The sequence below is a fragment of the Pelodiscus sinensis genome, chromosome 32 (genome assembly GCF_049634645.1).
Source record: "Pelodiscus sinensis isolate JC-2024 chromosome 32, ASM4963464v1, whole genome shotgun sequence".
NCBI lineage: Eukaryota > Metazoa > Chordata > Testudines > Trionychidae > Pelodiscus > Pelodiscus sinensis.
In genome coordinates, this window is record NC_134742.1 from 2,041,035 (window position 1) to 2,066,142 (window position 25,108).

The 25,108-nt window shown below is 53.5% G+C and overlaps 2 protein-coding genes across 2 annotated transcripts in view; one reads left to right on the top strand and one right to left on the bottom strand.

Moving 5' to 3' along the window:
* Positions 1 to 11,899, top strand: part of LOC106731284 (uncharacterized) — a 28,854-nt gene extending 16,955 nt beyond the window's left edge. Inside the window, exon 7 of the mRNA XM_075913795.1 lies at positions 8,800 to 11,899. Coding sequence (XP_075769910.1) covers positions 8,800 to 9,813 — 1,014 coding nt within the window. The 3' untranslated portion in view covers positions 9,814 to 11,899. The remainder of the gene's footprint in view (positions 1 to 8,799) is intronic.
* Positions 1 to 25,108, bottom strand: part of LOC106731675 (uncharacterized) — a 70,205-nt gene that overhangs the window by 39,481 nt on the left and 5,616 nt on the right. The window contains exons 4-6 of the mRNA XM_075913355.1: positions 20,247 to 20,363; positions 16,940 to 17,600; positions 15,013 to 15,103 (exon numbers count right to left, since the gene is read on the bottom strand). Of these exons, the coding sequence (XP_075769470.1) occupies positions 15,013 to 15,103; positions 16,940 to 17,600; positions 20,247 to 20,363 (869 nt within the window). The remainder of the gene's footprint in view (positions 1 to 15,012; positions 15,104 to 16,939; positions 17,601 to 20,246; positions 20,364 to 25,108) is intronic.

Sequence of the window (25,108 nt, forward strand, 5' to 3'; positions counted from 1 at the left end):
GGTCCATAAAAGGCTATTAGCCAGGGGATAAAATGGTGTCCTTGACCTCTGTTTGTCAGAGGCTGGAGAAGGATGGCAGGAGACAAATCGCTTGATCCTTGTCTTCGGTCCTCCCTCTCTGGGGCACCTGGTGCTGGCCACTGTCGGCAGACAGGCTACTGGGCTGTGGTCTGACCCAGTACGGCCATTCTTACGTTCTTATAGTCCTAGCCTTTGCAACCTCCTGAGGCAAGGAGTTCCACAGATGGACTATGCGCTGTGTGAAGAACGTCCTTTTATTTGCTTTAAACCTGCTGCCCATTAGTTTCATTGGGTGGCCCCTAGTTCTTATATTATGGGAACAAAAATATAAGCACTAGGGCCCCCCACCAAAACAGGCATAGGGGGTGCCTAACACAATACATTATGGATGGGTGGAGCTTATTAGAACGACCAAGTCGCGTCTAAATACAGGGGGTAGAAAACACAGTCGGCGGAAGGGGCAGGAGACCTGACTCGTGGCAACTCCACATTGAACTTTTCGCGACCGGCACGGCGGTCTGATCCTCCAGGTGGCCAGGAAAGATTTGGCTGGGGAGTGGGCGGGGCTTGCCTGCAGGGGCGGAGCCTCAGGCAGACATGGGCGGGGCTGGGGCATAAGAACGGCCAGGCTGGGTCAGACCAAAGGCCCATCGAGTCCAGCGTCCTGTCTACCCACAGCGGCCGATGCCAGGCGCCCCAGAGGGAGCGAATGGCACAGGTAACGATCAAGCGACCTCTCTCCTGCCCTCCATCTCCACCCTCTGACAAACAGAGGCTGGGGACACCACTCCTTACCCAGCCTGAATGTATCTAGTTCTCTTTTCAACCCTGTGATAGTCCTAGCCTTCACAGCCTCCTGCAGCAAGGAGTTCCACAGGTTGACTATGTGCTGTGTGAAGAAGAATGTATCTAGTTCTCTTTTCAACCCTGTGATAGTCCCAGCCTTCACAGCCTCCTGCAGCAAGGAGTTCCACGGGTTGACTATGCGCTGCGTGAAGAAGAATGTATCTAGTTCTCTTTTCAACCCTGTGATAGTCCTAGCCTTTACAGCCTCCTGCAGCAAGGAGTTCCACAGGTTGACTATGCGCCGTGTGAAGAAGAATGCATCTAGTTCTCTTTTCAACCCTGTGATAGTCCCAGCCTTCACAGCCTCCTGCAGCAAGGAGTTCCACAGGTTGACTACGCGCTGTGTGTGAAGAAGAACTTCCTTTGGTTTGTTTTCAACCAGCTGCCCGTTCGTTTCGTTTGGCGTCCCCCTAGTTCCTATATTACGGGAACAAGTCAATCACTTTTCCTTATTCACTTTCTCCACACCACTCAGGATTTTACAGACCTGTATCCTATCCCCCCTCAGTCTCCTCTTTTCCAAGCTGAAAAGTCCCCGTCTCTTTAATCGCTCCTCACAGGGGACCGGTTCCAAACCCCTCCGCATTTTAGTTGCCCTCTCTCAGAGGATGGGGAAAAGGCAAAGAAAGAGTCCTAGAACCAGAGGGGGGGGGGCAGAGACCCCAAGAGTGAGCCAGTCCGATCCCTACCCAGTGTCCTGTCTGCCCACAGCGGCCAAGGCCGAGTGACCCCCAAAGGGAGCGGACAGAACAGGGAATCCTCATCCGATCTCTCCCCATCCAGACAAACACCGCCCCTGCCCGTCCTGGCTACGAGCCATTGACGGACCTCACTTCCATGAACCTATCTAGCTCTCGTTTGAACCCTGCGAAAGTTCTGGCCGGCACCCCCTCCTGTGGCGAGGAGTTCCGCAGGTTGGCTGCGGAAAGAAAAACACTTTCCTTGGGTTTGTTTTCAACCGGCTGCCTGCTCATTTCATGGGGTGATGCCCCTGGGTCTTAGAGGACGGGAACAAGTCGATCGCTTTTCTTTATTCGCTTTTTCCACGCCAGGCGTGATTTTATAGACCTGGATCTCACCCCCCCCCCCCTCCGCCGCACCGCCAAGTCTCCTCCTTTCTAAGCTGAAAAGCCCCAGTCTTTTTCATCTCTCTTCATGGGGGGGGGGGGGGGTTTCCACCTCTTCATGGGGGTTCCCACCCCCTAATTCCACCCCAACTCAACCCTCCCCAGCAGCATTTGGGACCTACCACCCCCCAAACCCTCCCCTGTCTCTATTTGCAACCAGGGGGGTGGGAAATTTCGCCGGGGGGGGGGGGCCGCAAAACCCATCCCCCTCTACCCCCCTTTTACCCGGTCAGGTAGCACATTCCGCCAATGGGGGAGCAGTGTGCAATGCCGGGACGTGGCTGGGCCGGGGCCCCCTCGAGGGGGGTTGGGACGGGCGGAGCCGGCGATTCTGGAGATGGATGGGGGGGGGGAACCTTGAGGCGCTGGGGGGGGGGGGCGAAATGCAAGACACGCAGCTGCCTGGTGGGGCGGGGAGGGGGCAGGGGGCAGGATGGGGAGGGCGGGGAGGGGGCAGGGGGGCAGGATGGGGAGGGCGGGGGGAGGAGCCAGCGGGGGGAAGGCGAGCCCCAGGCTGGGGGGGAGGGGGCGGGAATGGGGGGGGGGAGGAGCTGCACAAGCGCCCTAGACCCGCAGCCTCCTTTGTTTTCTCTGGGGCTTGGGGGGGGGGGGGGCGGGGAAGGGCTGCCCCCCCCTTTCTGCGCCCAGCGGCCCCCGGGCTCTGCAGAGCAGGAGACAGGTGAGGGGGCGGCGCTGGGAGGGGGGGGGTCTGCAGTGGGTTGTGGGGGAGGATATGAATCCCACTGGCAGCGAAATTGGCTTGATTTGCTGGAACTGGGCAGGGAGGGGGTGGGCTGGCCCTGGGGTTGGCCTCCCCCAAGCAAGGCAGCCCCCCCCACCACTAACTTGCCCCCTCCCCCAAGCAAGGCAGCTCCCCCCCACTAACCTGCCCCCTCCCCCAAGCAAGGCAACCCCCCGCCACCAACTTGCCCCCCTCCACCAACCAAGGCAAGTTAGTGGTGGGGGGGGGCTGTAAGCAGGGATATCCCCCCACCACCACCACCAACTGTCTGCTCTGCCCCACGCCAGCCCCCACGTAAGCCCCCTAGGACAGTTGAGGCAGCTGTCGCGGGGTCTAATTGGGCGGTGCTGGTGAGAGACCCTCCCTCCCTGCCTAGCCTGGCTAATCGCCATTGATGGACCTACCCGCCATGAATGTATCTAGCCCTGTTCTGAACCCTGCTCAAGTCCTGGCCTTCGCAACACCCTCCGGCGAGGAGTTCCACAGGTTAACGGTGCCCCGCGTGAAGAAAATCGTCCTTTGGTTTGTTTTAAACCTGCTGCCTCTTCATTTCGTTGCATGACCCCTCGTTCTTATGTGACGGGAAAAAGTAAAGATTGTTTCCTTATTCATTTTTTCCACACCGGTCATGATTGTATAGACCGCGATTCCAACCTCCGTTCGTCTCCTCTTTTTGAAGCTGAAAAATCCCGGTTTTTTTAATCTCGGGCTACATCTACACTGGCATGATTTTCTGGAAATGCTTTTAACGGAAAAGTTTTCCGTTAAAAGCATTTTCGGAAAAGCACGTCTAGATTGGCAGGATGCTTTTCCGCAAAAGCACTTTTTGAGGAAAAGTGTCCGTGGCCAATCTAGATGCCGTTTTCCGCTAAAAAGCCCCAATCGCCATTTTCGCCATCGGGGCTTTTTTGCGGAAAACAAATCTGAGCTGTCTACATTGGCCCTTTTGCGCAAAAGTCTTTCGGAAAAAGACTTTTGCCCAAACGGGAGCAGCATAGTATTTCCGGAAAAGCACTGATGATTTTACAGTAGATCGTCAGTGCTTTTCCGAAATTCAAGCGACCAGGGCACAGCACTATTCACTAGCCTAATCAGCTACCTGGCTAAATGTAAGGTTAACCAAATATTTCATCGGTTAACCGACTAAGCAGGATTCCAGCGTGGGGGAGAATTGCTCCAGTCCCGGTTGGAACGCCCGGCAGGGAATCCATTTCATCAGCTAACCGGTTAAACATACTATTTAACTGGCTAACTCATTAAACAGGATTTTACATCCCTATTGGAAACCAAATTGACTGTTCCCCTTTTTGGGTGTGTTTTTGGGTGTGAAAAAATAGCAAATGATAAGAATCTACAGGGGCGAAGACAAAAATGACACGTGATGGAATTCCCATTTTTTAAAAAAGTTACTAAAAACAGTTAAACAGGAAAAAAAGAATAATCTCTTTTTTTTTCCAAGACATCCAACGTAACGATTAGCTTTATAAAAATAACTTTTTTTTTTACAAAGTACAGCCTCTTCCTGACTTACGAACTGGTTACGGACCAAGCCATTGGTCGTAACTCGCTTCGTTCGCAAGTTGGACCCCATTGAGTTACATGTGATCGCGCTGTTCATAAGCGCGGATCGCATTTGTAACTCGGGGTCCGCCATTTACGACAGCTTTGGTCGCAACTGCGAAGGGTCGTAAGTCGACTGTTCGCAACTCGGGACCGGCTGTACAATCATTTAAATTAAGCAAGTACATGATCCTTTTATATCTCTCCCCCTACCCAATAATGGAGTTAAGGACTGAGCAAGGCCGGATACATCCATTAAGGTATGTCTACACAGCAAAGTTAGTTCGAAATAACAGCCGTTTTTTTCGAAATAACGTTCCTAGCGTCGACACAAGCCAACTGCTATTTCGCAATTCATTTCGGACCTGATGCCCTGCCGGAACCGGTTTTGGCTGGCCTTAAAAGTGATTCAGCGTCCTATCAGTGTGGATGCGCTATTTTGAAATAGCAAAACGCTGTTTCGAAATGTGTTTTGTGTGTAGCCATATTATTTCAAAATAACTATTGTGAAATTAGATCTTTTGAAATAATACTGCAGTGTAGACATACCCTCTGTCGTTTTAAAGTAAACGGATTAGAACAGTGTTTCTCAACCTTACGGGTACTCGAGAGACGTCTGGGGGGTATGTCCCCAGCACTGAAATTTGGAGGAAACTGAAGTTTTCTTTGAAGTTTGACAGCGCATTATTTGTTTTGTACTTTTTACACCCCAAAATGTCATTGCCCGCCCGGAGACAATGAAGTTGCTTAAACAAATGTGTTGCAAGGGTAGAAAAAATTATTAATAGGAATTATTAAGAAAGGGATGGAAAATAAGACCCAGAATATCTTACTGCCCCTGTATAAAACTATGGGACGCCCACATCTGGAATACTGTGTACAGATGTGGTCTCCTCATCTCAAAAAAGATATTTTGGCCTTGGAAAGGGTTCAGAAAAGGGCAACTAAAATGCTGAGGGGTTTGGAACGGGTCCCATATGAGGAGAGGTTAAAGAGACTGGGACTTTTCAGTTTAGAAAAGAGGAGACTGATGGGGGATAGAATAGAGGTCTATAAAATCATGAGTGGTGTGGAAAGGGTGAATAAAAACGTTATTTATTAGTTCCCATAATATAAGGACTAGAGGACACTAAATGAAATTAATGGGTAGCAGGTTTAAAACTAATAAGCGAAAGTTCTTCTTCACACAGCGCACAGTCAACCTGTGGAACTCCTCGCCGGAGGAGGCTGTGAAGGCTAGGACTAGAACAGAGTTTAAAGAGAAGGCATTAGAAGAAGTGGTTTGTGCCCACGAAAACTCACAATCTTATCTACATAGTTTGCTAGTCTCTAAGGCTATGTCTAGACTGCAAGCCTCTTTCGAAAGAGAGCGTCTAGACTGCACGCGGAATTTCGAAAAAGCAAGCCGCTTTTTCGAAAGAAAGCACCCAGTGAGTCTGGATGCTCTCTTTCTAAATAGCCTGTTTGCTTTCAAGAACGCCTTCTTTCGAAAGAGCACTTTCGAAAGAAGGCGTTCTTCCTCGTGGAATTAGGTTTACCACCGTCGAAAGAAAAGCCGCATTCTTTCGATTTAATTTCGAAAGAACGCGGCTGCAGTCTAGACACAGGTGACGTTTTTTCGAAAAAAGGCTACTTTTTTCGAAAAAAAAAACCCTGAGTCTGGACACAGCCTAAGGTGCTGCAGGGCCCAGTTGTGGTTTTTTTAAGGTTTTTCCTCATTTTGTTGAAATGTGTGAAACATTTAATGCGCACTGGTGATTTAAAAAAGAAAAAATCTCGGTCTTTCATCCTATGTGAAAACGATTTCCCGAAGCGGGTGGGGAAGCGCTGGGATGGGTTCCCTAGGGAGGGGGTGGGATCTCTGGAACAATTGGAGGTGTTCCGTGGAGAACAATAGAGTTAAAAATAGCCACCCTTAAAGGGACAGGCAGTCTTTTTTTTTTTTTTTTTTTTTTTTTTTTGACAAAGCCCTGGCTGGGTTGATTGAGTTAGGATTGGTCCTGCCTCAGGAGGGGGCTGGACTTGATGACCTCCTGAGGTCTCTTCCAGCTCTATGTTTCTATGAATAAGAAATTGGAAAGAACAAAGCAACCTGTGGGATATTTCTTTGTCATCCTAATTCACCCTCATTTCACTTGTTCACTGTGGCTGTGTCTAGACGATCATGTGAGATCGCCAGTGTTTTTCCGGAAATACAATGCTGCTCCCGTTTGGGCAAAAGTCTTTTTCCGAAAGACTTTTGCACAAAAGGGCCAGTGTAGACAGCAGGGGTTTGTTTTCCACAAAAAAAGCCCCGATCGTGAAAATGGCGATCGGGGCTTTTTTGCGGAAAAGCGCGTCTAGATTGGCCATGGACGCTTTTCCGGAAAAAGTGCTTTTGCAGAAAAGCGTCCTGCCAATCCAGACGCGCTTTTCTGAAAATGCTTTTAACGGAAAACTTTTCCGTTAAAAGCATTTCCGGAAAATCATGCCAGTCTAGACACAGCCTGTATGTCTACACTACAGAGTTTTGTCGGAAAAATGGCCGCTTTTCCGACAAAACGGGACGAGCGTCCACACTGCAACTGTGTACTTCCGCAACAAAGTCGAAAGAACAGAGGGGTTTTTTTTTCCGCCATTGCTAATCCTCTTTCTACGAGAAAGTAGCCTTTTTCCGAAAGAGCTCTTTCCCAAAAAGGCGTGTGGGGACGGGGAAGAAGGAGTTCTTTCGGAAGAAGAGGGAAGAGGAAAAAGCACAGGTGACCTGGTGGCCACTCCGTCCTTAGCAATCACAGCTGACATGTGAGAGAGCGTCCGTTCAGTGTGGACTGAAAAAAAAAGATGATCGGTTTTTCTATGCACTTTTGTGGACGCACTTCCAGAAGTTTTTTCGGAAGGTCTCTTCCGAAGAAAGCGTCTTCCGAAAGAAGCGTGCAGTCTAGACCCGTGTTTCACAACTTTTTTTTGTATATAAAGTATGCCTTTTTTAAAAAAAAAATTATAAGTATCCCCAGTACCTAAAGTTTTCAGACTCACAAAAAAAAAATGTCAACCATTGCGACACATTTGTTGAAACAACTTTATCGTCGCCGGGCGGGCCATGCCATTTTTGGGTGTAAAAAGTATCAAACGAAGAAAGCGCTGTCAAACTTCAACCAAAGCGTCAGTTTTCTCCAAACTTCAGTGGTGTGGACATATCCTCCAGACGTCTCTTGAGTACCGCTAAGGGTACTCGTCCCCCTGGTTGAGAAACACGGGTTTAAACCAACTCACAAACAATTGCAGAACGACGGAAACTGCTTGGATTCTGCCTAGCAGGTATGGTATCCACATGGCAGATGTCCCTCATGCCTTCATGCCCACCCTGATTGACAGCTGTCAATAATTCCTTTCCACCGGAGCCTTCAGATAGGCCAGTGTTTCTTAAACTGTGTTCCGTGGCACAGCGGTGAGCCACGAGGCAGATGGAGAACAGAAAAGTTCAAAATGGCTACCCTTAAAGGGACAGGCCACCCCCTTTTTTCTTTTTTTTTTTGACTCAGTAACTTTCCCCCGGACCCTTTATTTTGCTTGTTTTGCTCAACAAAAAAATCCTTGGTGTGCCTCATAAAAAAAAATATATTGTTTGGTGTTCCTTGGTCTTAAAAAGTTTAAGAAACACTCAGCTAGGATGTGGAAATTCCATCCTCTCTGTTCTCCGGGGGAAAAAATGATGGGGATTTTGATTTCTTTTAAATCTCTCAGTAGTTCATTTCATGTGTGTCCTCCTCCCTCCCTCCACTCTCCCAGTAAGACCGAGTCTGCCCTACGAAACTATTTCAAAATGGGTACATTCGTCTTAACTCCCGATTTCACAAAATCAAACTAGGGGAAGCCTCAACATTAGTCCGAGGCAGGTTCTATTTCGACTTAGAACCCCAAGAAGCGCTGGGGCGTAATTAGTCTGAAAGACTTCGGAGGGTCGTTAGTTCGAAATAGCGGCATCACTCTTTCGGAATGGGCGTGACTCCTGACGAAAAGCGGGAGGACAGATTTCAAATTAAGTTTTTTTCGAAAGAACGGGTGTGGGTGTGTGGACGCGCCGCTTATTAAGTCGACCGAAGGGTGGGTGACTTCGAAATAAAGTCCTCGTGTCGACCAGCGCTAACTGTGCCCCCTTTCTGAAGTTTCTCTACCCGTCTCCCCACCCTCCACCCCGTGAATAACTCACGTCTGGATTCTCTTTCTCTCCCAGCAGGCGAGGGCATGATGAAAAAGTGCAAGGAGGCGAATTCCCCGCAGGACGGTCCCAAACAAGGGGAACAGCACCGGGCGTTACTGGGACGATCGCAAGGAAATGGGTCCCCGAGTCGTGAGCAGGAAACAGCTCGCGAGAACCAGCACCGACCAGAGAGCCCTCCGAATAATCTCCCAGTGCAGGAAGTAGTTAAATCCGATCATTACGTAGGAGGCTGCAAGAACCGCAAAAGACCCCCCGTCCAGCAGAATGTCTCCACGGGAGAGAGCAAAACCGCATGCCCCAAGTGCGGGAAAAGCTTCAAACGGAGCTCCGACCTCCTGAGGCACGACCGAATCCACACAGGAGAGCGGCCCTATACCTGCCCCGAATGTCGGAAAAACTTCCGCGACAAATCCGCCCTCACTTTGCACCAGAAAACCCACACGGGGGAGAAACCCTACCAGTGCCTCAGCTGCGGGAAAACCTTCACTCGCAGCTCCCGCCTCCTCGAACATCAGCGGGTCCACACCGGGGAGCGGCCCTACCCGTGTGCTGACTGCGGGAAAAGCTTCGGTATGAGCTCGACCCTCGTGAGACACCGGCGAGTGCACACGGGGGAGAAGCCCTATGCCTGTCCCGACTGCGAGAAAAGCTTCCGAGCCAGTTCCTCCCTGAATACGCATCGGAGAATCCATACGGGGGAGAGACCCTATAGATGCTGTCACTGCAGGAAAAGTTTCAAGGAGAGGGCCAGCCTTCTGAACCACGAGAGAATCCACTCGGGAGAGAGACCCTTTCAATGTCCCGACTGCGGGAAAAGCTTCAACCAGATCTCAGCCCTCTTCCTCCATCAGCGACTCCACACCGAAGAGAGACCCTTCCACTGCCCCGAGTGCGGGAAAAACTTCCGCGTGAGCTCAGCCCTCGTCCGGCATCGGAGGATTCACACCGGGGAGAAACCCTACACGTGCCGGGAATGCGGGAAGAGCTTCAGCGTGGTCTCCTCCCTGTGCACGCACCGGAAAGTCCACACGGAAGAGAAGCCGTACGCCTGCCCCGACTGCGGGAAAAACTTCAAGATGGGCTCCACCCTGCTTGCCCACCGGAGAATCCATACGCAAGAGAGGCCCTATACATGCACCAGCTGTGGGAAAAGCTTCGGTGTCAGCTCGTCCCTGATCAGACATCAGAGAACCCACACGGACGAGAGACCCTATAAGTGCGCCGAGTGTGGGAAAAGCTTCAATCGCAACGCTCACCTTCTTAAACACCAGAGAATCCACATCGCAGAGACCCCTCCGTGCCCCTCCAGTCCGTAGCCGCAATAAAAATCGACCGTTTCCTGATTTCACCCCGACATCAGTGAATCCAGGCAAGCCGGGGGGGGCTGCCTCCGGTCCCCGGGCGTTAAGTCCCCCACCCCTGTCTAAAGACTGCACAAAGGAAGAGATGAGAACTCCTCTGGAAAGTCCCTCTCTCCGTTCCTGCCCTTTCAAGATTAGCACACAAAAAAAAACCTTGGGCCTTATATTCACTCTAGAGCAGTGTTTCTTCAACTTTTTAAGATCGAGGAACACCAAACAATTTTTTTTTTATGAGGAACAGCAAAGATTTTTTGTTGAGAAAAAAAAGGGGAGGGGGAGTTATTGAGCCAATAAAAAAAAAAAAAGTTGCCTGCCCCTTTAAGGGCAGCCATTTTGAACTTTGTTGTTCTCAGCACACCTCCAAGTGCCTTAACCCAGTTCAAGAAACACTGTGCTGGAGGCTACACCGAACAATAATTTTTTTGGTATGAGGAACACCAAGGATTTTTTGTTGAGCAAAAAAAAGGGGGGGGGGGACAGGGAAAAATTATGGATTAAAAAAAGGGTCAGAAAGTACGTTATTGAGCAAAAAAAAAGGGAAGGAGGGAGGGAAAAATTATTGATTAAAAAAAAGGGGTCAGAGGGAACGTTATTGAGCAAAAAAAAAAAAGTCACCTGCCCCTTTAAGGGTGGCCATTTTGAACTTTGTTGTTCTCAGCACACCTCCAACTGCCTTAACACAGTTTAAGAAACACTGTGCTAGAGGATACGCCAAACAATAATTGTTTTTGTTATGAGGAACACCAAGGATTTTTTTTGTTGAGCCAAAAAAACGGGGGCGGGAGGGGGGAATTATTGAGCAAAAAAAAAAAAAGATTGCTTGCCCCTTTAAGGGCAGCCATTTTGAACTTTTTTGTGCTCAGCACACCTCCAACTGCCTTAACACAGTTTGAGAAGCACTGTGCTACAGGCTACGGGGCCCGCAGCAGGAATTATTGGGGGACAGAGTTTAAGGAATGCTGCTCGAGAGACCTGTCTCCATCACTCTGCTTCTTCCACGAGCCCCTCGCTCACTTAACAGGAGTTGTTCTCCGCAGTGGGGTGCCCCTGAGGGCTGGTAAATCCTTCTCTCCCCAAATCCCAGTGTGTTTGATTCCCAGGGGAGCAGATGTTAACGGGGGTGGAGGGAGGGATGGATGATGGGTAGGAAACGGAGGAATTCAATATTTGGGGCTGGCAACCAGAAGCAGTCGGGTGCAGGGTCCCGGGATATCCAGTCTGTGGAGCTCATGGAATAAGAAGGGTGGGACGGGACGGGATTACTGACCGTTTACAGAGAACGTCGATGTACCTCAGACCGGAGAACTGGTGTGGCAAAAGCAAAAAGAACACACGGAGAAGGGGTCACCCCATGAAACGAAGAGGCAGCAGGTTTTAAACAAACCGAAGGCCGTTGTTCTTCACGCAGCGCGCCGTTAACCTGCGGAACTCCTTGCCAGAGGCTGTGGTGAAGACTAGGATTTTAAAATTGAGCTAGATAAGAGTCGTGGAGGATAGATCCATCAATGACTAGGGTGTCCCTAGCCTCTGTATGTCTGGAAATCGGTGACAGGGGAGGGATCACTGGTTGATTCCCTGTTCTCACTCCCTCTGACGGGTCCCGGATGAGAGAATTTGCCAGATGAGGGAAGGCCTGCTGCCACTAACCCCTCAGCCTGCCACCTCTCTCCTGCATCTTTCCCCCTCCTGGGCTGCTGTTGCCACGACACCAGCCCTCCTACCCGGGGCGTTCTCGTCCAGGAATTTCCAGGGTCGTGCCGGATTACAGAGGTTGCCGGACCAGAGAGTTCTGGTTCAGGGAGGTGCCACACTGCAGCCGTTTTTCTGCAACGGTGGCAGCTGAATTTGTTGGGGACGGGCCCGGCGAAGACCCAGAACTAGAAGCCGTGGGGAGACGCAGGCAGATGATCCCCCGGAAGAGTTTCATCGGGATGTCTCAGGAGGTTACCCTCCGTACGGTACGGACGTGCCCTCCCCAGGCTCAGCCGAGGAGAGGACCCGCCTCCCCGCTGCTCTTAGACGAATAAAAGAATGAAAAGTTCGTGTTTGTGGCTTGTTATCTCGGCGAGGGGTCGGACACCGTCTGCGAATGGCCGGTCACGCTTTCCCGAGGTGCCTTCCCCGTCATCCGGCCCCGCCGTGCACCCCTGGCCCTGGCTGGTGCGCCCTGTTTTCCACCCCGAGGGGAATAGATTCAGACTTGGGGCGCCAGGACTCGGGCTGGGGGGTGCAGGCTCTGGGGGGAGGCTGGAGATAAGGGGTTCGACCTGCAGGAGGGGGTGCAGGCTCAGAGCTGGGGTGCAGGCTGTGGAGTGGGGGTTGAGGTGCAGGAGGGGGTACAAGCTCTGGGCTGGGGGTTGGAGTGCAGGAGGGGGTACAGGCTCTGGGCTGGGGTGCAGGCTGGGAGTTGGGGTGCAGGAGGGGGTGCAGGCTCTGTGCTGGGGGTTGGGGTGCGGGAGCAGGCTCTGGGTGGGGGATTGGAATGTAGGAGGGGGTTGGGGTGCAGGAGGGGGTACAAGCTGTGGACTGGGGTGAATGCTGGGAGCTTGGGTGCAGGCTCTGGGCTGGGGTGCAGGCTGGGAGTTGGGGTGCAGGAGGGGGATTCAGGCTCCAGGCTGGGGGTTGGGGTGCAGGAGGGGGGTCAGGCTGTGGACTGGGATTGGGGTGCAGGCGGTGGACCAGGGGTTGAGGTGCAGAAGGGGTACAGGCTAAGCTGGGGTGCAGGAGGGGGGTACAGGCTGTGGACTGGGAGTTCAGGTGCAGAAGGGGGGGTACAGGCTGTGGACTGGGGGTTGAGTGCAGGAGGGGGTGCAGGCTCTGGGCTGGGGTGCAGGCTGGGAGTTGGAGTGCAGGAGGGGGGTACAGGCTGTGGACGGGGGGTTGGGTGCAGGAGGGGGTGCAGGCTCTGGGCTGGGGTGCAGGCTGGGAGTTGGAGTGCAGGAGGGGGGTACAGGTTGTGGACGGGGGGTTGGGTGCAGGAGCGGGTGCAGGCTCTGGGCTGGGGTGCAGGCTGGGAGTTGGAGTGCAGGAGGGGGGTACAGGTTGTGGACGGGGGGTTGGGTGCAGGAGCGGGTGCAGGCTCTGGGCTGGGGTGCAGGCTGGGAGTTGGAGTGCAGGAGGGGGTGCAGGCTCTGCTGGGGGTTGGGGTGCGGGAGCAGGCTCTGGGTGGGGGGTTGGGGTGCAGGAGGGGGTACATGCTGTGGACTGGGGTGAATGCTGGGAGTTGGGGTGCAGGCTCCAGGCTGGGGGTTGGGGTGCAGGAGGGGGACCGCGCCCTGGCTGGGCTGATGGAGTCGGGGCGGGTCCGGCTTTGGGTCGGGGCTGGACTCAGTGACTTGAGGTGTCTGCCAACTCTGTGATCCAGGGATGGACGGGCCGGGGGGGAGGGCGAACTCTGCCACATCGCAGGGGGGGGGGGGGAAGAGGGGATGATGCTGGGGGAGGTTCCCGGCTCCCGCCCTCATCCGACCTCCCCCCTCCCTGCAGGCTCTCCGTCTCCCGTCCCACCCCCCTGCTCCCTGCAGTTCCCCTGGTTAACGCACCCAGAAATGTCAACTCCCGGCCGCTTCCTCTCCCCCTCGGCCCACCAGGGGCCTTATGTTTGCCCCCCAAGCCACCAGCGTGGGGTGCCCCACTGCGGGGGAGCCCTGAACCTCGGGGGCCGGATCCATCTGCCCCCCCCCGGGGCTTTACCCTCCCCCACCGCTGCTCGGACGTACCACAGGGCTCCTCCTTGTGGCTGCGGATCCGGACTAATTCATCGTGCCCCTCTGAGGCCGAATTCACCCGAACCCTTCCCCCACTCGCCGTCTGTCCCCCACTCGCCGTCTGTCCAACTAGGGCAAGGGGGGGGAGGCGCTTGGGACCACTGCCTTGCCGTGGGGCAGCTGGGTGGGGGCTTCTGCCCAGCAGGGCGTGGGGGTCCTCAGACCCACCCTTAGGGCAGGAACTGGGGGAGGGGATGCACCCCCCCCGGCTCATGAACTTCTATGGTATGTGGCTCGGAGAATCAAGTTCAGACCCCTCCCCCCCCACCTCCTTGCTGTCGATTACGAGCCCGTCTCCTCCCCCCCCCCCCAGCAAAATCGACCCCAAGAGCCTTCCTGGCCTTTTATTCATTCGTTGCCCACCGGTCAGCGCAAAACTCCCCCAGGCCTGCGCCCCCCGCCAAATGCAAAATGCCAGACCCACACTTCTCCTCGGGGGTATTATGCCCCCCAGGATCAGCACCCCGGGAGATCCTGTCCACCACCCCCGCTTCCCAGAACCGCGTGCCGCCCACCTGCACACACAGGGCACGTTCCTCCCTTCTCGAGCCACACCCCTGCCGTTGTCCGCATCCAAAGATCAGCCGCTTGGCTCGTGGCCCGCTCACCGAGGGTGCGTCTGCACTGCTCCGTCACGCGAAATAAGCGACGCCAGTGTTTCGTAAACTTTTTAAGACGGAGGAATACCGAACAATGTTTATGGGGAACACCAAGGATTTTGTGAAGCCAAAAAAAAAAAAAAAAAATGTGTGCCTGCCCCTTTAAGGGCAGCCATTTTGAATTCTGTTCTTCACAGCACACAGCTTAAGAAACACTGAGCTACGCTATTTGAGTGATGCCAATTGCATCTCTGATTTTGATGTTATTCTGAAATCGTTTATTTCGAAACGGGAGCCCTTATTTCGAAAGAACGCACTCTCCCCAAACATCCCTTCCTCCTCCTGGGCTGAGGCTGAGCCAGCCCGAAAGATTTCGAAATAACGGGCATGCTCCAAAGACCGCCTTCCGCCCCGCCCTTGTCATAGACACGCCCCCACCCAACCCTCTGGCTGAGTCGCCGCCGTCCTCACCTCCTGGTTTAAAGACTCCAGTTACCGAGACGCCAGCCTTGACCGTAACGTAAACCTCGTGTCTGTTCGGGATATGGAGAGCAAGCTGTGCTCTTCGTGATTTACGCCCCCCTTTGCTGCAAATTTTATTGGGGATACTTTTTGCTTTACTTCCAGCCTTGCAGAAACCTGCTGGACAGCCCTCCCCCGCACCTCCCCGCTCAAGGTACGTCTACACAGCAGTGTTATTCCGGATTAACGGTTATTCCGAAATAACACGGGGTGTCTACGTAGCATGTCGTTATTTCGGAATCACATCGCGCTGGAGAATCTCTTACTCCGCCTCCTGTAATCCTGCGTCGTACGAGGAGTACGGGAAGTCGGAAGAAGAGCGTGCTCTTCCTTCGACGTCCTGCGGCGTAGAGGGCGCTAAAAGCAGAGCGAAGGTATTTCGACGTCGCTGAAATTTGCAGCGCGGCATTCGACGTCTGCCCTGCAGGAGAGGGCTGGGCAGGAGGGAGGGTGCAGGGGCAGGTTGGGGAAGAGGGGGTCGGTGATGTGGCCAGAGGAAGAGACCACCACGTTACCCCAACAACTTGGCTATGTCTACACGGGCGGGTTGTTGTTCCAGACATATGCAAATGAGGAATATCGCCAAGCCTCATTTGCATACCTAATGAGCCGTCATTTTTGCAGCAAAGGCTCTTGCGCCGGATAGAGCTGTCTACAGGGCCCCTTCTTGCGCAAGAAAACCCCTCTGGCGCAACGCCGTTAGTCCCGAAAATTATCAGCGTGGCGGCATTGCGCCAGAGGGGTTTTCTTGCGCAAGAAGGGGCCCTGTAGCCAGCTCCTTTCGGCGCAAGAGCCTCTTCCGCAAAAATGGCGGCTCATTCGGTATGCAAATGAGGCTCAGCGATATTCCACGCTTAGCCTCATTTGCATACTTATGGCGCAACAACCCGCCTGTGCAGACATAGCCATGGTGTCCCGGCTGGCCGGCCCGGCCGATGGGGCATATTTAGGGGGCGGAAGGACCTTTGAACGGCAGAATTCTCCTTCCTCTGGAGCGTGGGGCAGATGGGGTTTACGGTAACGTCGAGACCGGCGTGTCGGTAACGGGAGTCTTCAAACCCGGTGGTGAGGACGGCAGCAACTCAGCCCGAGGTCGGGTGTGTGTCTATGACAACGGGGTGGTCACACTAGATCACCTCGCTGTCTATGAGCCTTCTTGCCCCCAAAGCGTTGGTAGGACACACCCCCAGAGGCGGTGGGACCGCCCCCCTCCCCCAGGAACAGCGGAGGGCAGAGAGACAGGACCCTGATGGGAGAAAGGCGGCTTTGCTCACGTATCACGCAGTGACAGAAGAATTGTTCAGTGCCGACGTGGGGAGTTTCCAGCCCCCAACAGGCTGGATTTCGCCTGGCCTGCCGCACATCTCCCCTGCCTAGGCCAAAAGCTCTGAGCTTTGAGTCTCTTCCCGCCCCCGCCCCCCTCCTCTCACCAGGCTGGAACCAGGAGGGCAGAGGATCAGGAAACACCATTGTGATTGGAGGCCCCGCCTCCTGCTGCTCCCATTGGCCCAGAACTGCAGCCAACAGGAGCTGCTGGGAAACACCTACAAGCCAGCAGGGGAGCGCTGCCCCCTGGGGGCGATGGGGAGCATGCCTTAACCCCACCCCATGGGAGAAAGGTGCAGGCCCCGCCCCCCTGCTGCTCCCATTGGCCCAGAACTGCAGCCAACGGGAGCTGCTGGGAAACGCCTACTAGCCAGCAGGGGAGCGCTGCCCCCTGGGGGCGATGGGGAGCATGCCTTAACCCCACCCCATGGGAGAAAGGTGCAAGCCCCGCCCCCCTGCTGCTCCCATTGGCCCAGAACTGCAGCCAACGGGAGCTGCTGGGAAACGCCTACTAGCCAGCATGGGAGCGCTGCCCCCTGGGGGCGATGGGGAGTGCTGAGGCGTGTGCCTTAACCCCACCCCATGGGAGAAAGGTACATGCCCTGCCCTCTAACCCCGTGCCCCAGCTCCCAACTCCCTTCCCCCACCCAATCTCCTTCTGCCCCCCATACCCCAGCCACCTGCACCTCCAGTTAGACACCATCACCTCCATCCTCTAACCCAACTTCCTCATTTCTGGCCCAAGTCTCTGCCCCCTGCCATGGGGCTGTGACCCACAACTGCCTTTTTGGGGGGCAGGACAGCAGCCCCCCTGGGAAAAGGTTCCCCAATTTGAGTGTCTAGGAAGCGGGTCCTCCTCGGACTGGCTAGAGGAAGAGAGGTCCCGGCCGGAGAAGAAAACAGAGATTCACGGTGCAGACCAGCGGCACCTGCAGCTGCCCCCGGAGCCCCGCGACGGGCAGCTGGATACTGAGGGAGCCAGGAAACAGGGGGTTCCCCCCCGGCAGCGGGAACTTGGCCAGCGTCTTCTCGCCGTGGCGTCTCGCGTGCTCCACCAGGCGGCTGGAGCTGTTGAAGCTTCTGGCGCACTCGCTGCACTGGAAGGGCCTCTTCCCGGTGTGGATCCGCTGGTGGACGATCAGGTGGGAGGTCTGACTGAAGCTTTTCCCACAGACGGGGCACGTGTAGGGTCTCTCCCCCGTGTGGACGCGCTGGTGCCTCACGAGGTGCGAGTTGCAGCTGAAGGTTTTCTCGCAGTAGCGGCATCGTTTCTGCGGCTCGGCCGCCGGCGGGGCCACGGTTTTGCTGGCAGCGCTAGGACCGGTGGGGCGGGGCGAGGATTTAACGTGTCCCTTCCCAGAGTCCTTTTTCTTCTGCCCTTTCGAGCCAGCCTCCCGCCTGCAGGGATCTTCTAACACGGGAGCATCCGCTGCCGACTTTCCCGATAGCTTCCTATGCAACTCGACGGGGTTAAGCGCTTTCTGGCCACGGTTTTCCTCCTTGGCGTCCCTCCCCATCCAGTCACCTGCTGCGACAGAGAAAACCCAGACACGAATAATTTCCCATGCCGGGGGGGAGGGGGAAGAGGTGAAACAAGCTTAAATATTTCAGTCCCCCTGCCAAACTTCCAACCCTTCCCAAGAGACGGAAAAAAAACGGGACCACTGTGTACAGATGTGGTCTCCGCACCTCCAAAAAGATATTTTGGCCTTGGAAAGGGTTCAGAAAATGATGAGAGGTTTGGAACGGGTCCCATATGAGGAGAGGTTAAAGCGACGGGGACTTTTCAGGTTAGAAAAGAGGAGGCTGAGGGGGGATAGGAGAGAGGTCTATAAAATCATAAGTGGTGTGGAGAGGGCGGATCAAGAAAAGTTAGTTATTAGTTCCCGTAATAGAAGAACTAGAGGGAACCAAATGAAATTAACGGGGAGCAGGTTTAAAACCAATAAAAGAAAGTTCTTCTTCACACAGCACGTAGTTAACCTGTGGAACTCCTCGCCGGAGGAGGCTGTGAAGGACTAGAACAGAATTTAAAGAGAAGCTAGATAATTTCATGGAGGTTAGGTCCATAAAAGGCTATTAGCCAGGGGATAGAAATCATGTCCCTGGCCTCTATTTGTCAGAGGCTGGAGAGGGATGGCAGGAGACAAATCGCTTGATCATTGTCTTTGGTCCACCCCCTCTGGGGCACCTGGTGCTGGCCACTGTCGGCAGACAGGCTACTGGGCTAGAGGGACCTTTGGTCTGACCTAGTATGGCCATTCTTATGTTCTGAGCAGAGTCCACCTGTGGAACTCCTCGCCGGAGGATGTGGTGAAGCTCAAAATGTATTAACCCTCTGGAAAAAGGTTAGATCCATAAAAGGCTATTAGCCGGGGGAGGGGGGAAAGAATGGTGCCCCCAACCTCCTTTTGTCAAAGGTTGGAGAGGGATGGCAGGAGACAAATTGCTTGCTCATTCATTCTTTGGTCCACCCCCTCTGGGGCATCTGGTATTGGCCCGTCAGCAGACAGGCTACTGGGCTAGAGGGACCAGTTTTGCAGCCACATCTCATCAGAACAGTCAGATGGAAGGGAACCAAGTGTGAGGATGGGTGGGAAGGCACGAGAAACAGGTCCCAAAAGAACAGCCACACTGGTAGGAGGAGGGCACCCGATTAGATTTTAGAGTGGGCAGACCGGTCAGCGCTGCGCCCATGGGGGTGGGGCTGAGGGGGGTTGCCCCAAATTCAATACAAAGGGGGCCATGTGAGGTGTCAAATGAAAGGGTATGTTCTGGGGAGTCTGTGTGCGCTACTCATGGATGTGTGAGATGTTTGTATGTGGAGTTACGGATATGGACTCTGTTCTGGGACAGATTGCTTTCTGCCTGAGAGCGCAGTGGGCCTGCTGTAAGAAAGGATTGTTCGGTTAACGAGCGTGCTAACTAGCACGGCTTCAGGGGCACTGGCTTTCAAGGTGACCAATACACCCCGGAGGAATGTGTCTAGAAACCGGCAAGCCAGCCAGGGCATGACGGCAGCCGGCATGTGAAACACAGACCGGTCACTTGGCCATGTGACCGGCTCCAGCTTGGGAGACACCGGGAAGGGATATAAAAATGCCCCGAGGCCACCTCCATTTTCAGTCTTGCTACTGGTCCCAGACGCAGCCTTGCGAGGGACAGCGAGCCGGGAAGGATGTGCGGACCCAACCGGACATAGGATGCACACCAGGGACTTTTAAGCTAGCCGCTTGTAACATCTCTGCTGACAGCCTGCATCCAGAACGTGGGGATCCGGTGCATGTAACGTATTCTCCTTAACCTGACTTTCCACCTTTTCTTGCTTTTGTTAATAAACGTTTAGGCTACGGCTAGACTGGCAGGATTTTCCGGAAATGCTTTGAACGGAAAAAAAGTTTTCCGTTCAAAGCATTTTCGGAAAAGCACGTCTAGATTGGCAGGACGCTTTTCTGGAAAAGCGCTTTTTACGGAAGAGCGTCCGTGGCCAATCTAGACGCACTTTTCTGCAAAAAAAGCCCTGATCATCGTTTTCGGGATCGGGGCTTTTTTGCGGAAAACAGTACTGTGCTGTTTACACTGACCCTTTTCTGGAACAGTTTTCCGGAAAAAGACTTTTGCCCGAACGGGAGCAGCATAGTTTTTCCGGAAAAGCACTGATGATTTTACAGGAGATCGTCAGTGCTTTTCTGGAAATTCAAGCGGCCAGTGTAGGCAGCTGGCAAGTTTTTCCGGAAAAGCGGCTGATTTTCCGGAATAACTTGCCAGTGTAGACGCAGCCGGACTGTAAGTTGACTGGGAATTTATGGCTGGTTCTTTGGGACCAGGAGGACCCGTTCGGGGTAGGTGAGATGGGGTTCTATAACCCCTCACCGGTGTGTAAGGGGGAGTTGATGGGGGCATAGGGAGAACTGGGGTGTCTGGGGGGTTTTGCTCACGCAGCGTCCTGCTGGCCGGATTGGCAGCTGAAGTGCTCGGTGTCAGTATTTGGGAAAAGTCTCCAGTTTGGGGCTATAAGGAGCCTGGGTTTTGAGCAATTCGCCCTGAGTGGTGCCGAGACCCGGCCTGGTCCGTCATGGGAAGAGAAGGAAGAAATTGTGGGGGGGAGAGGAGAAGGTTCCCAGGGCCTGTGTAGAGACAGACACTTCATAAGTCGTTTGATCCAAACCCTCACCTTCGCGGGCATCTTCTCGCATCCTGCTTCCCTCAGCGTGCCGGAGATCCGGGACCCACGGCTCATCCCCTTGCTCCAGCCGCGAGATCACGTCCGGTTTGGACATCAGAAAGCCTGCTTTCGGGAAGACAGCGCGAGTCATCAGTTTGTGTGCTTGCCGGCAAGCACAGAGGCCGGGGCGTTACTTAGTCATGGATCTGGAAGAAACCCCAGGAGGCATCGGGTCCAGCCCCCTGCCCAAGGCAGGACCAATCCCGACTCAATCAGCCCAGCCAGGGCTTGGTCCAGCTGGGACTTCAACACCTCTAGGGATGGAGACTCCACCCCCTCCCTAGGGAACCCAACCCAGCGCTTCCCCACCCGCCTCGGGAAATCGTTTTTCCTAATATCCAACCTAGACCTGCCCCACTGCAACTTGAGCCTGTTGCTCCTTGTTCTGCCCCACTGAGAACAGCCTCTCCCCATCCTCTTTGAAACCTCCCTTCAGGCTGCTCTCAGATCCCCCCTCACTCTTCTCTTCCGCAGACTAAAACCCAAATCCCTCAGCCTCTCCGCATCAGTCATTTTGGTCACCCGCCACTGGCCCCTCTCCAATGCGTCCACATCCTTTCAGTAGTGGGGGGCCCAGAACTGGACACAACACTCCAGATGTGGCCTCCCCAGAGCCGAATAAAGGGGAATAATGACATCTCTGGAGCTGCTGGCAAAAGAAGCGCTGTTAACCTGTGGAACTCCTCGCCAGAGGATGTGGTGAAAGCCCACGTCCTTTCTGTAGTGGGAGGCCCAGAACTGGACACAATACTCCAGATGTGGCCTCCCCAGAGCCGAATAAAGGGGAATAATCACTTCTCTGGATCTGCTGGCCATGCTCCTCCTAATGCACCTAATATGCCATTCGCCTTCTTGGCTACAAGGGCGCCCTGTTGGCTCATCTCCAGCTTCTCATCTGCAGGTCCTTTTCTGCTGCTTAGCCACTCGGTACCCGACTAGTAATGTCTAGCAGCAGCAAGGCCTCAGTGAAGATTGCAGAGTTTTCCCGACTTACGGGTTCGGTACTTCTGTCCCTTGGAGGGGACTTTGTGCCGCACATTAATGGTACAATCTGCACTGTGAATTTGTGTGCGAGACAGGAGCAAAGGAATGGAAATTTGGGGAGGCGGGAGGGGGAAAATGAACCACCAGAAAAGCCCATTTTTATCCGCCATTGCGCATTTGCGCCCTACGTCACAACAGCCGCTGCGGCTAACAGCGTCACCGCCACCGGTACCAAGCGTCCCCGCTCTAAGTCACCCTGGGATACATCCGTTCCGCACTCCGCTTGTTGCGGTGTGTAGAAACTGGTGCGTTGTAAGACCCAGGAAAAGGAAAACTTAAGTCGTGCCAAAAAAAAAAAACCACCAAACCAAACCACGCACACACCCCCAAACCAAATCAAAAAACCCAACAACGATTTACGCCAACAGAAGTCCACCGCGGGAAAACAATTCCAGTTGTTTGATGCAGGGCCAAGCGTTTTTGGCACGTCTCTCGGGTTTATAGCACAGCTGGGTTGGAGTGCGGGTTCCTCAGCTCGGCAAATGTGTTAGACGGAAAAAAAAGACCTAAAATGACAGTTTGCCCCCCCACCCACCCCATGTGCATTGCTCTCAGCTGTGGTCCTCAATCTATTTATCATCATGGGCTGCATAGTGGAGCAAAGTTTGGGGGGGGGGGGGGGGAGACAGGATGGGACTGTCCACCCCACTGGAGAAATCTGAAACGTTGTGTTAAGTTTGACGGCGCTTGGTTCGTTTAGTACTTTTTACACCCTAAAATTTCTCCACCTGCCTGGCAACAATTAAGTTCAACAAATGTGTCGCAACAGTATATATATAAAAAAAGTGTGTCTAAAAATGGACAGCACGGGGGGTACTTTTACATTTTTTCTCCCCCCCCCCAAATGAGTACTTTTTTAAAATAAAGATTGAGATACACGGATTTAGGGTACGTCTACGCGGCAATACTATTTCGGGATACCAGAGGTATCCCAAAGTAGCTATCCCATGTCCAAGGAACACGGCTGCTATTTTGAAATCGTTTTCAAAATAACCGACGTACTCTTTCGTCATCCCTATTTCGGCCTTTTTCCTGGAAAAAGAAACAATAGAATCCTAGAATACTAGGACCGGAAGGGACCTCGAGAGGTCGAGTCCAGCCCCCCGCCCTCATGGCAGGACCCAATACTGTCTAGACCATCCCTGATAGACATTTATCTAACCTGCTCTTCAATATCTCCAGAGATGGGGATTCCACAACCTCCCTGGGCAATTTATTCCAGTGTTTAACCACCCTGACAGGCGGGAAGTTTTTCCTAATGTCCAACCTCAACCTCCCTTGCTGCAGTTCAAGCCCATTGCTTCTTGTTCTATCCTCAGAGACCAAGATGAACAAGTTTTCTCCCTCCTCCTTATGACACCCTTTTAGATACCGGAAAACGGCTCTCATGTCCCCCCTCAGTCTTCTCTTTTCTAAACTTAAACCCAATTCTTTCAGCCTTCCTTCCTAGCTCCTGTTCTCAAGACCTTTCATCATTCTTGTTGCTCTTCTCTGGACCCTCTCCAATTTCTCCACATCTTTCTTGAAATGTGGTGCCCAGAACTGGACACAAGACGCCAAATGAGGCCTAACCAGCGCAGAGCAGAGCGGGAGAATGACTCCTCGTGTCTTGCTCACAACACACCTGTTAATACAACCCAGAATCATGTTTGCTTTTTTTGCAACAGCATCACACTGCTGACTCCTATTCAGCTTGTGTTCCACTATCACCCCTAGATCCCTTTCTGCCGGACTCCTTCCCAGACAATCACTTCCCATTCTGTGTGTGTGAAACTGATCGTTCCTTCCTAAGTGGAGCACTTTGCATTTCTCTTTATTAAACTTCATCCTGTTTCCCTCAAACCATTTCTCAGTTTGTCCAGATCAGTTTCAATTATGACCCTATTCTCCAGAGCAGTCGCAACCCCTCCCAGCTTGGGATCATCTGCAAACTTAAAAAGCGTCCTCTCTATGCCAATATCTAAATCGTTGATGAAGATCTTGAACAGAGCCGGTCCCAAACCAGACCCCTGCGGAACCCCACTTGTTACACCTTTCCAGCAGGATTGTGAACCGTTAATAACGACTCTGAGAACGGTTAACCGCCAATTATACTTACATCCACACTGCTATTGCGTTCCTTCCATAGAAAGTCGAAACCAAGGAGGGTTTCCCCTCCCTCCCCCGCCCCCGGTGGCGGTACACCTCATTCTACAAGGAAGCAGACTTTCCAAAAAAGCATTTTCGGGAAAAAGGCGCGTCGGGACGGGGAAGAGTTTTTTTTGAAAGAAGAGGAAAAAGCACAGGTACCCTGGTGGCTGTTCCATCCATGACGACAGCTTAAATGCGAGCGAGCATCCAATCTCTATGGATGCTCTTTCGAAAAAGCACATAGCTTTCTCGTTGCACTTTGGTAGTGTAGCCGCTCTCTTTCCGAAGTTTTTTCGGACAATCTCTTCCGGAAAAGCGCCTTTCGAGAGATGCCTGAAGTCTAGCCCTTGGCTGTGTCTAGACGGGCAAGTTTTTCTGCAAAATCTGCTTTTGCGGAAAAACTTGCCAGCTGTCTACACTGGCGGCTTGAATTTCCACAAGAACTCGGACGATCTCGTGTAAGATGGCGATCGGGGCTTTTTTGCTCAAAAGCCTGTCTAGATTGGCACGGACACTTTTCCACAGAGAGTGCTTTTATGGAAAAGCATCCTGCCAATCTAGACGCTCTTTTCCGAAAATGCTTTCAACGGAAAACTTTTCCGTTAAAAGCATTTCCAGAAAATCATGCCAGTCTAGATGTAGCCCTTGTGAAATGGGAGCGCGGCTATTTCGAGCCATCCCTATTTCGAAATCCAATCGAAAGACGACACGGCATTTGATTTCAAAATAAGGGACGGCTCGAAAAGGCGTATCGTCTTCCGATTTCGATTTTAGAGGGCCCCACACATGGCCCCTTCATTTTTTTTGTACCGCAATTTCTAAGGGGCCATGTGCCCGGCCCTCTAAAATCGAAATCGGAAGGCGATACGCCTTTGAGCCAGCCCTTATTTTGAAACCAAACGCCGTATCGTCTTTCGATTGGATTTCGAAATAGGGATGGCTCGAAATGGCGTATCGTCTTTCGATTTCGATTTTAGAGGGCAGTACGCATGGCCACTTAAAAATTGCAGTACCCCCCAAAAAATTAAGCAAAATGGAGTTATTTTCGATATATCGGTCAGCCTACCAGTGAGTAACGGACAGAAGGGCAAACACAGGGAGGGGAAGAGGAGGAAGGGGGATGGGCAGAAGAGGAGGGAGCGGGGCAGGTGGGAAGAGGGAGGTGTTAGGAGAGGGGATGGGGGGCTAGAGAGGGGGTGGGCACAGTGGGAAGGGAAAGGCAGGTGCAGGGGTCAGAGGGGATGCGGGGCGGGTCCCAGGAGGGCGATGGGGAGGGAAAAGGTCAGGAGCCAGGACAACGGGGGGGGGGGGGGTTGGGAAGCATTGGGGGGCAGCAGAAAGAGGGGGAGACACGGCAGTGGAGGAGGAAAGGGAGAGGTCTGTAACTCCCCCCCCCCATCCGCTCACGTGCCCGTGACTCCGTGTCGGCGTACAGAACCCAACTCCCTCCGCCCCCGGCCGGAAAACCCGGCCGCGCGGTACCCCCACCCCGAAACCCGGACTCAGAGAGGTTGCCACCGGTCCCCCCCACCACCACCCCTGCCCGGACCGAGACGTGGCAGCCGGAAAAGATGCTTCCCTGGACAGGCACAGGGTGGAACGAGCCCAAAATTAAATCCACCCACGCCGGGAAACCG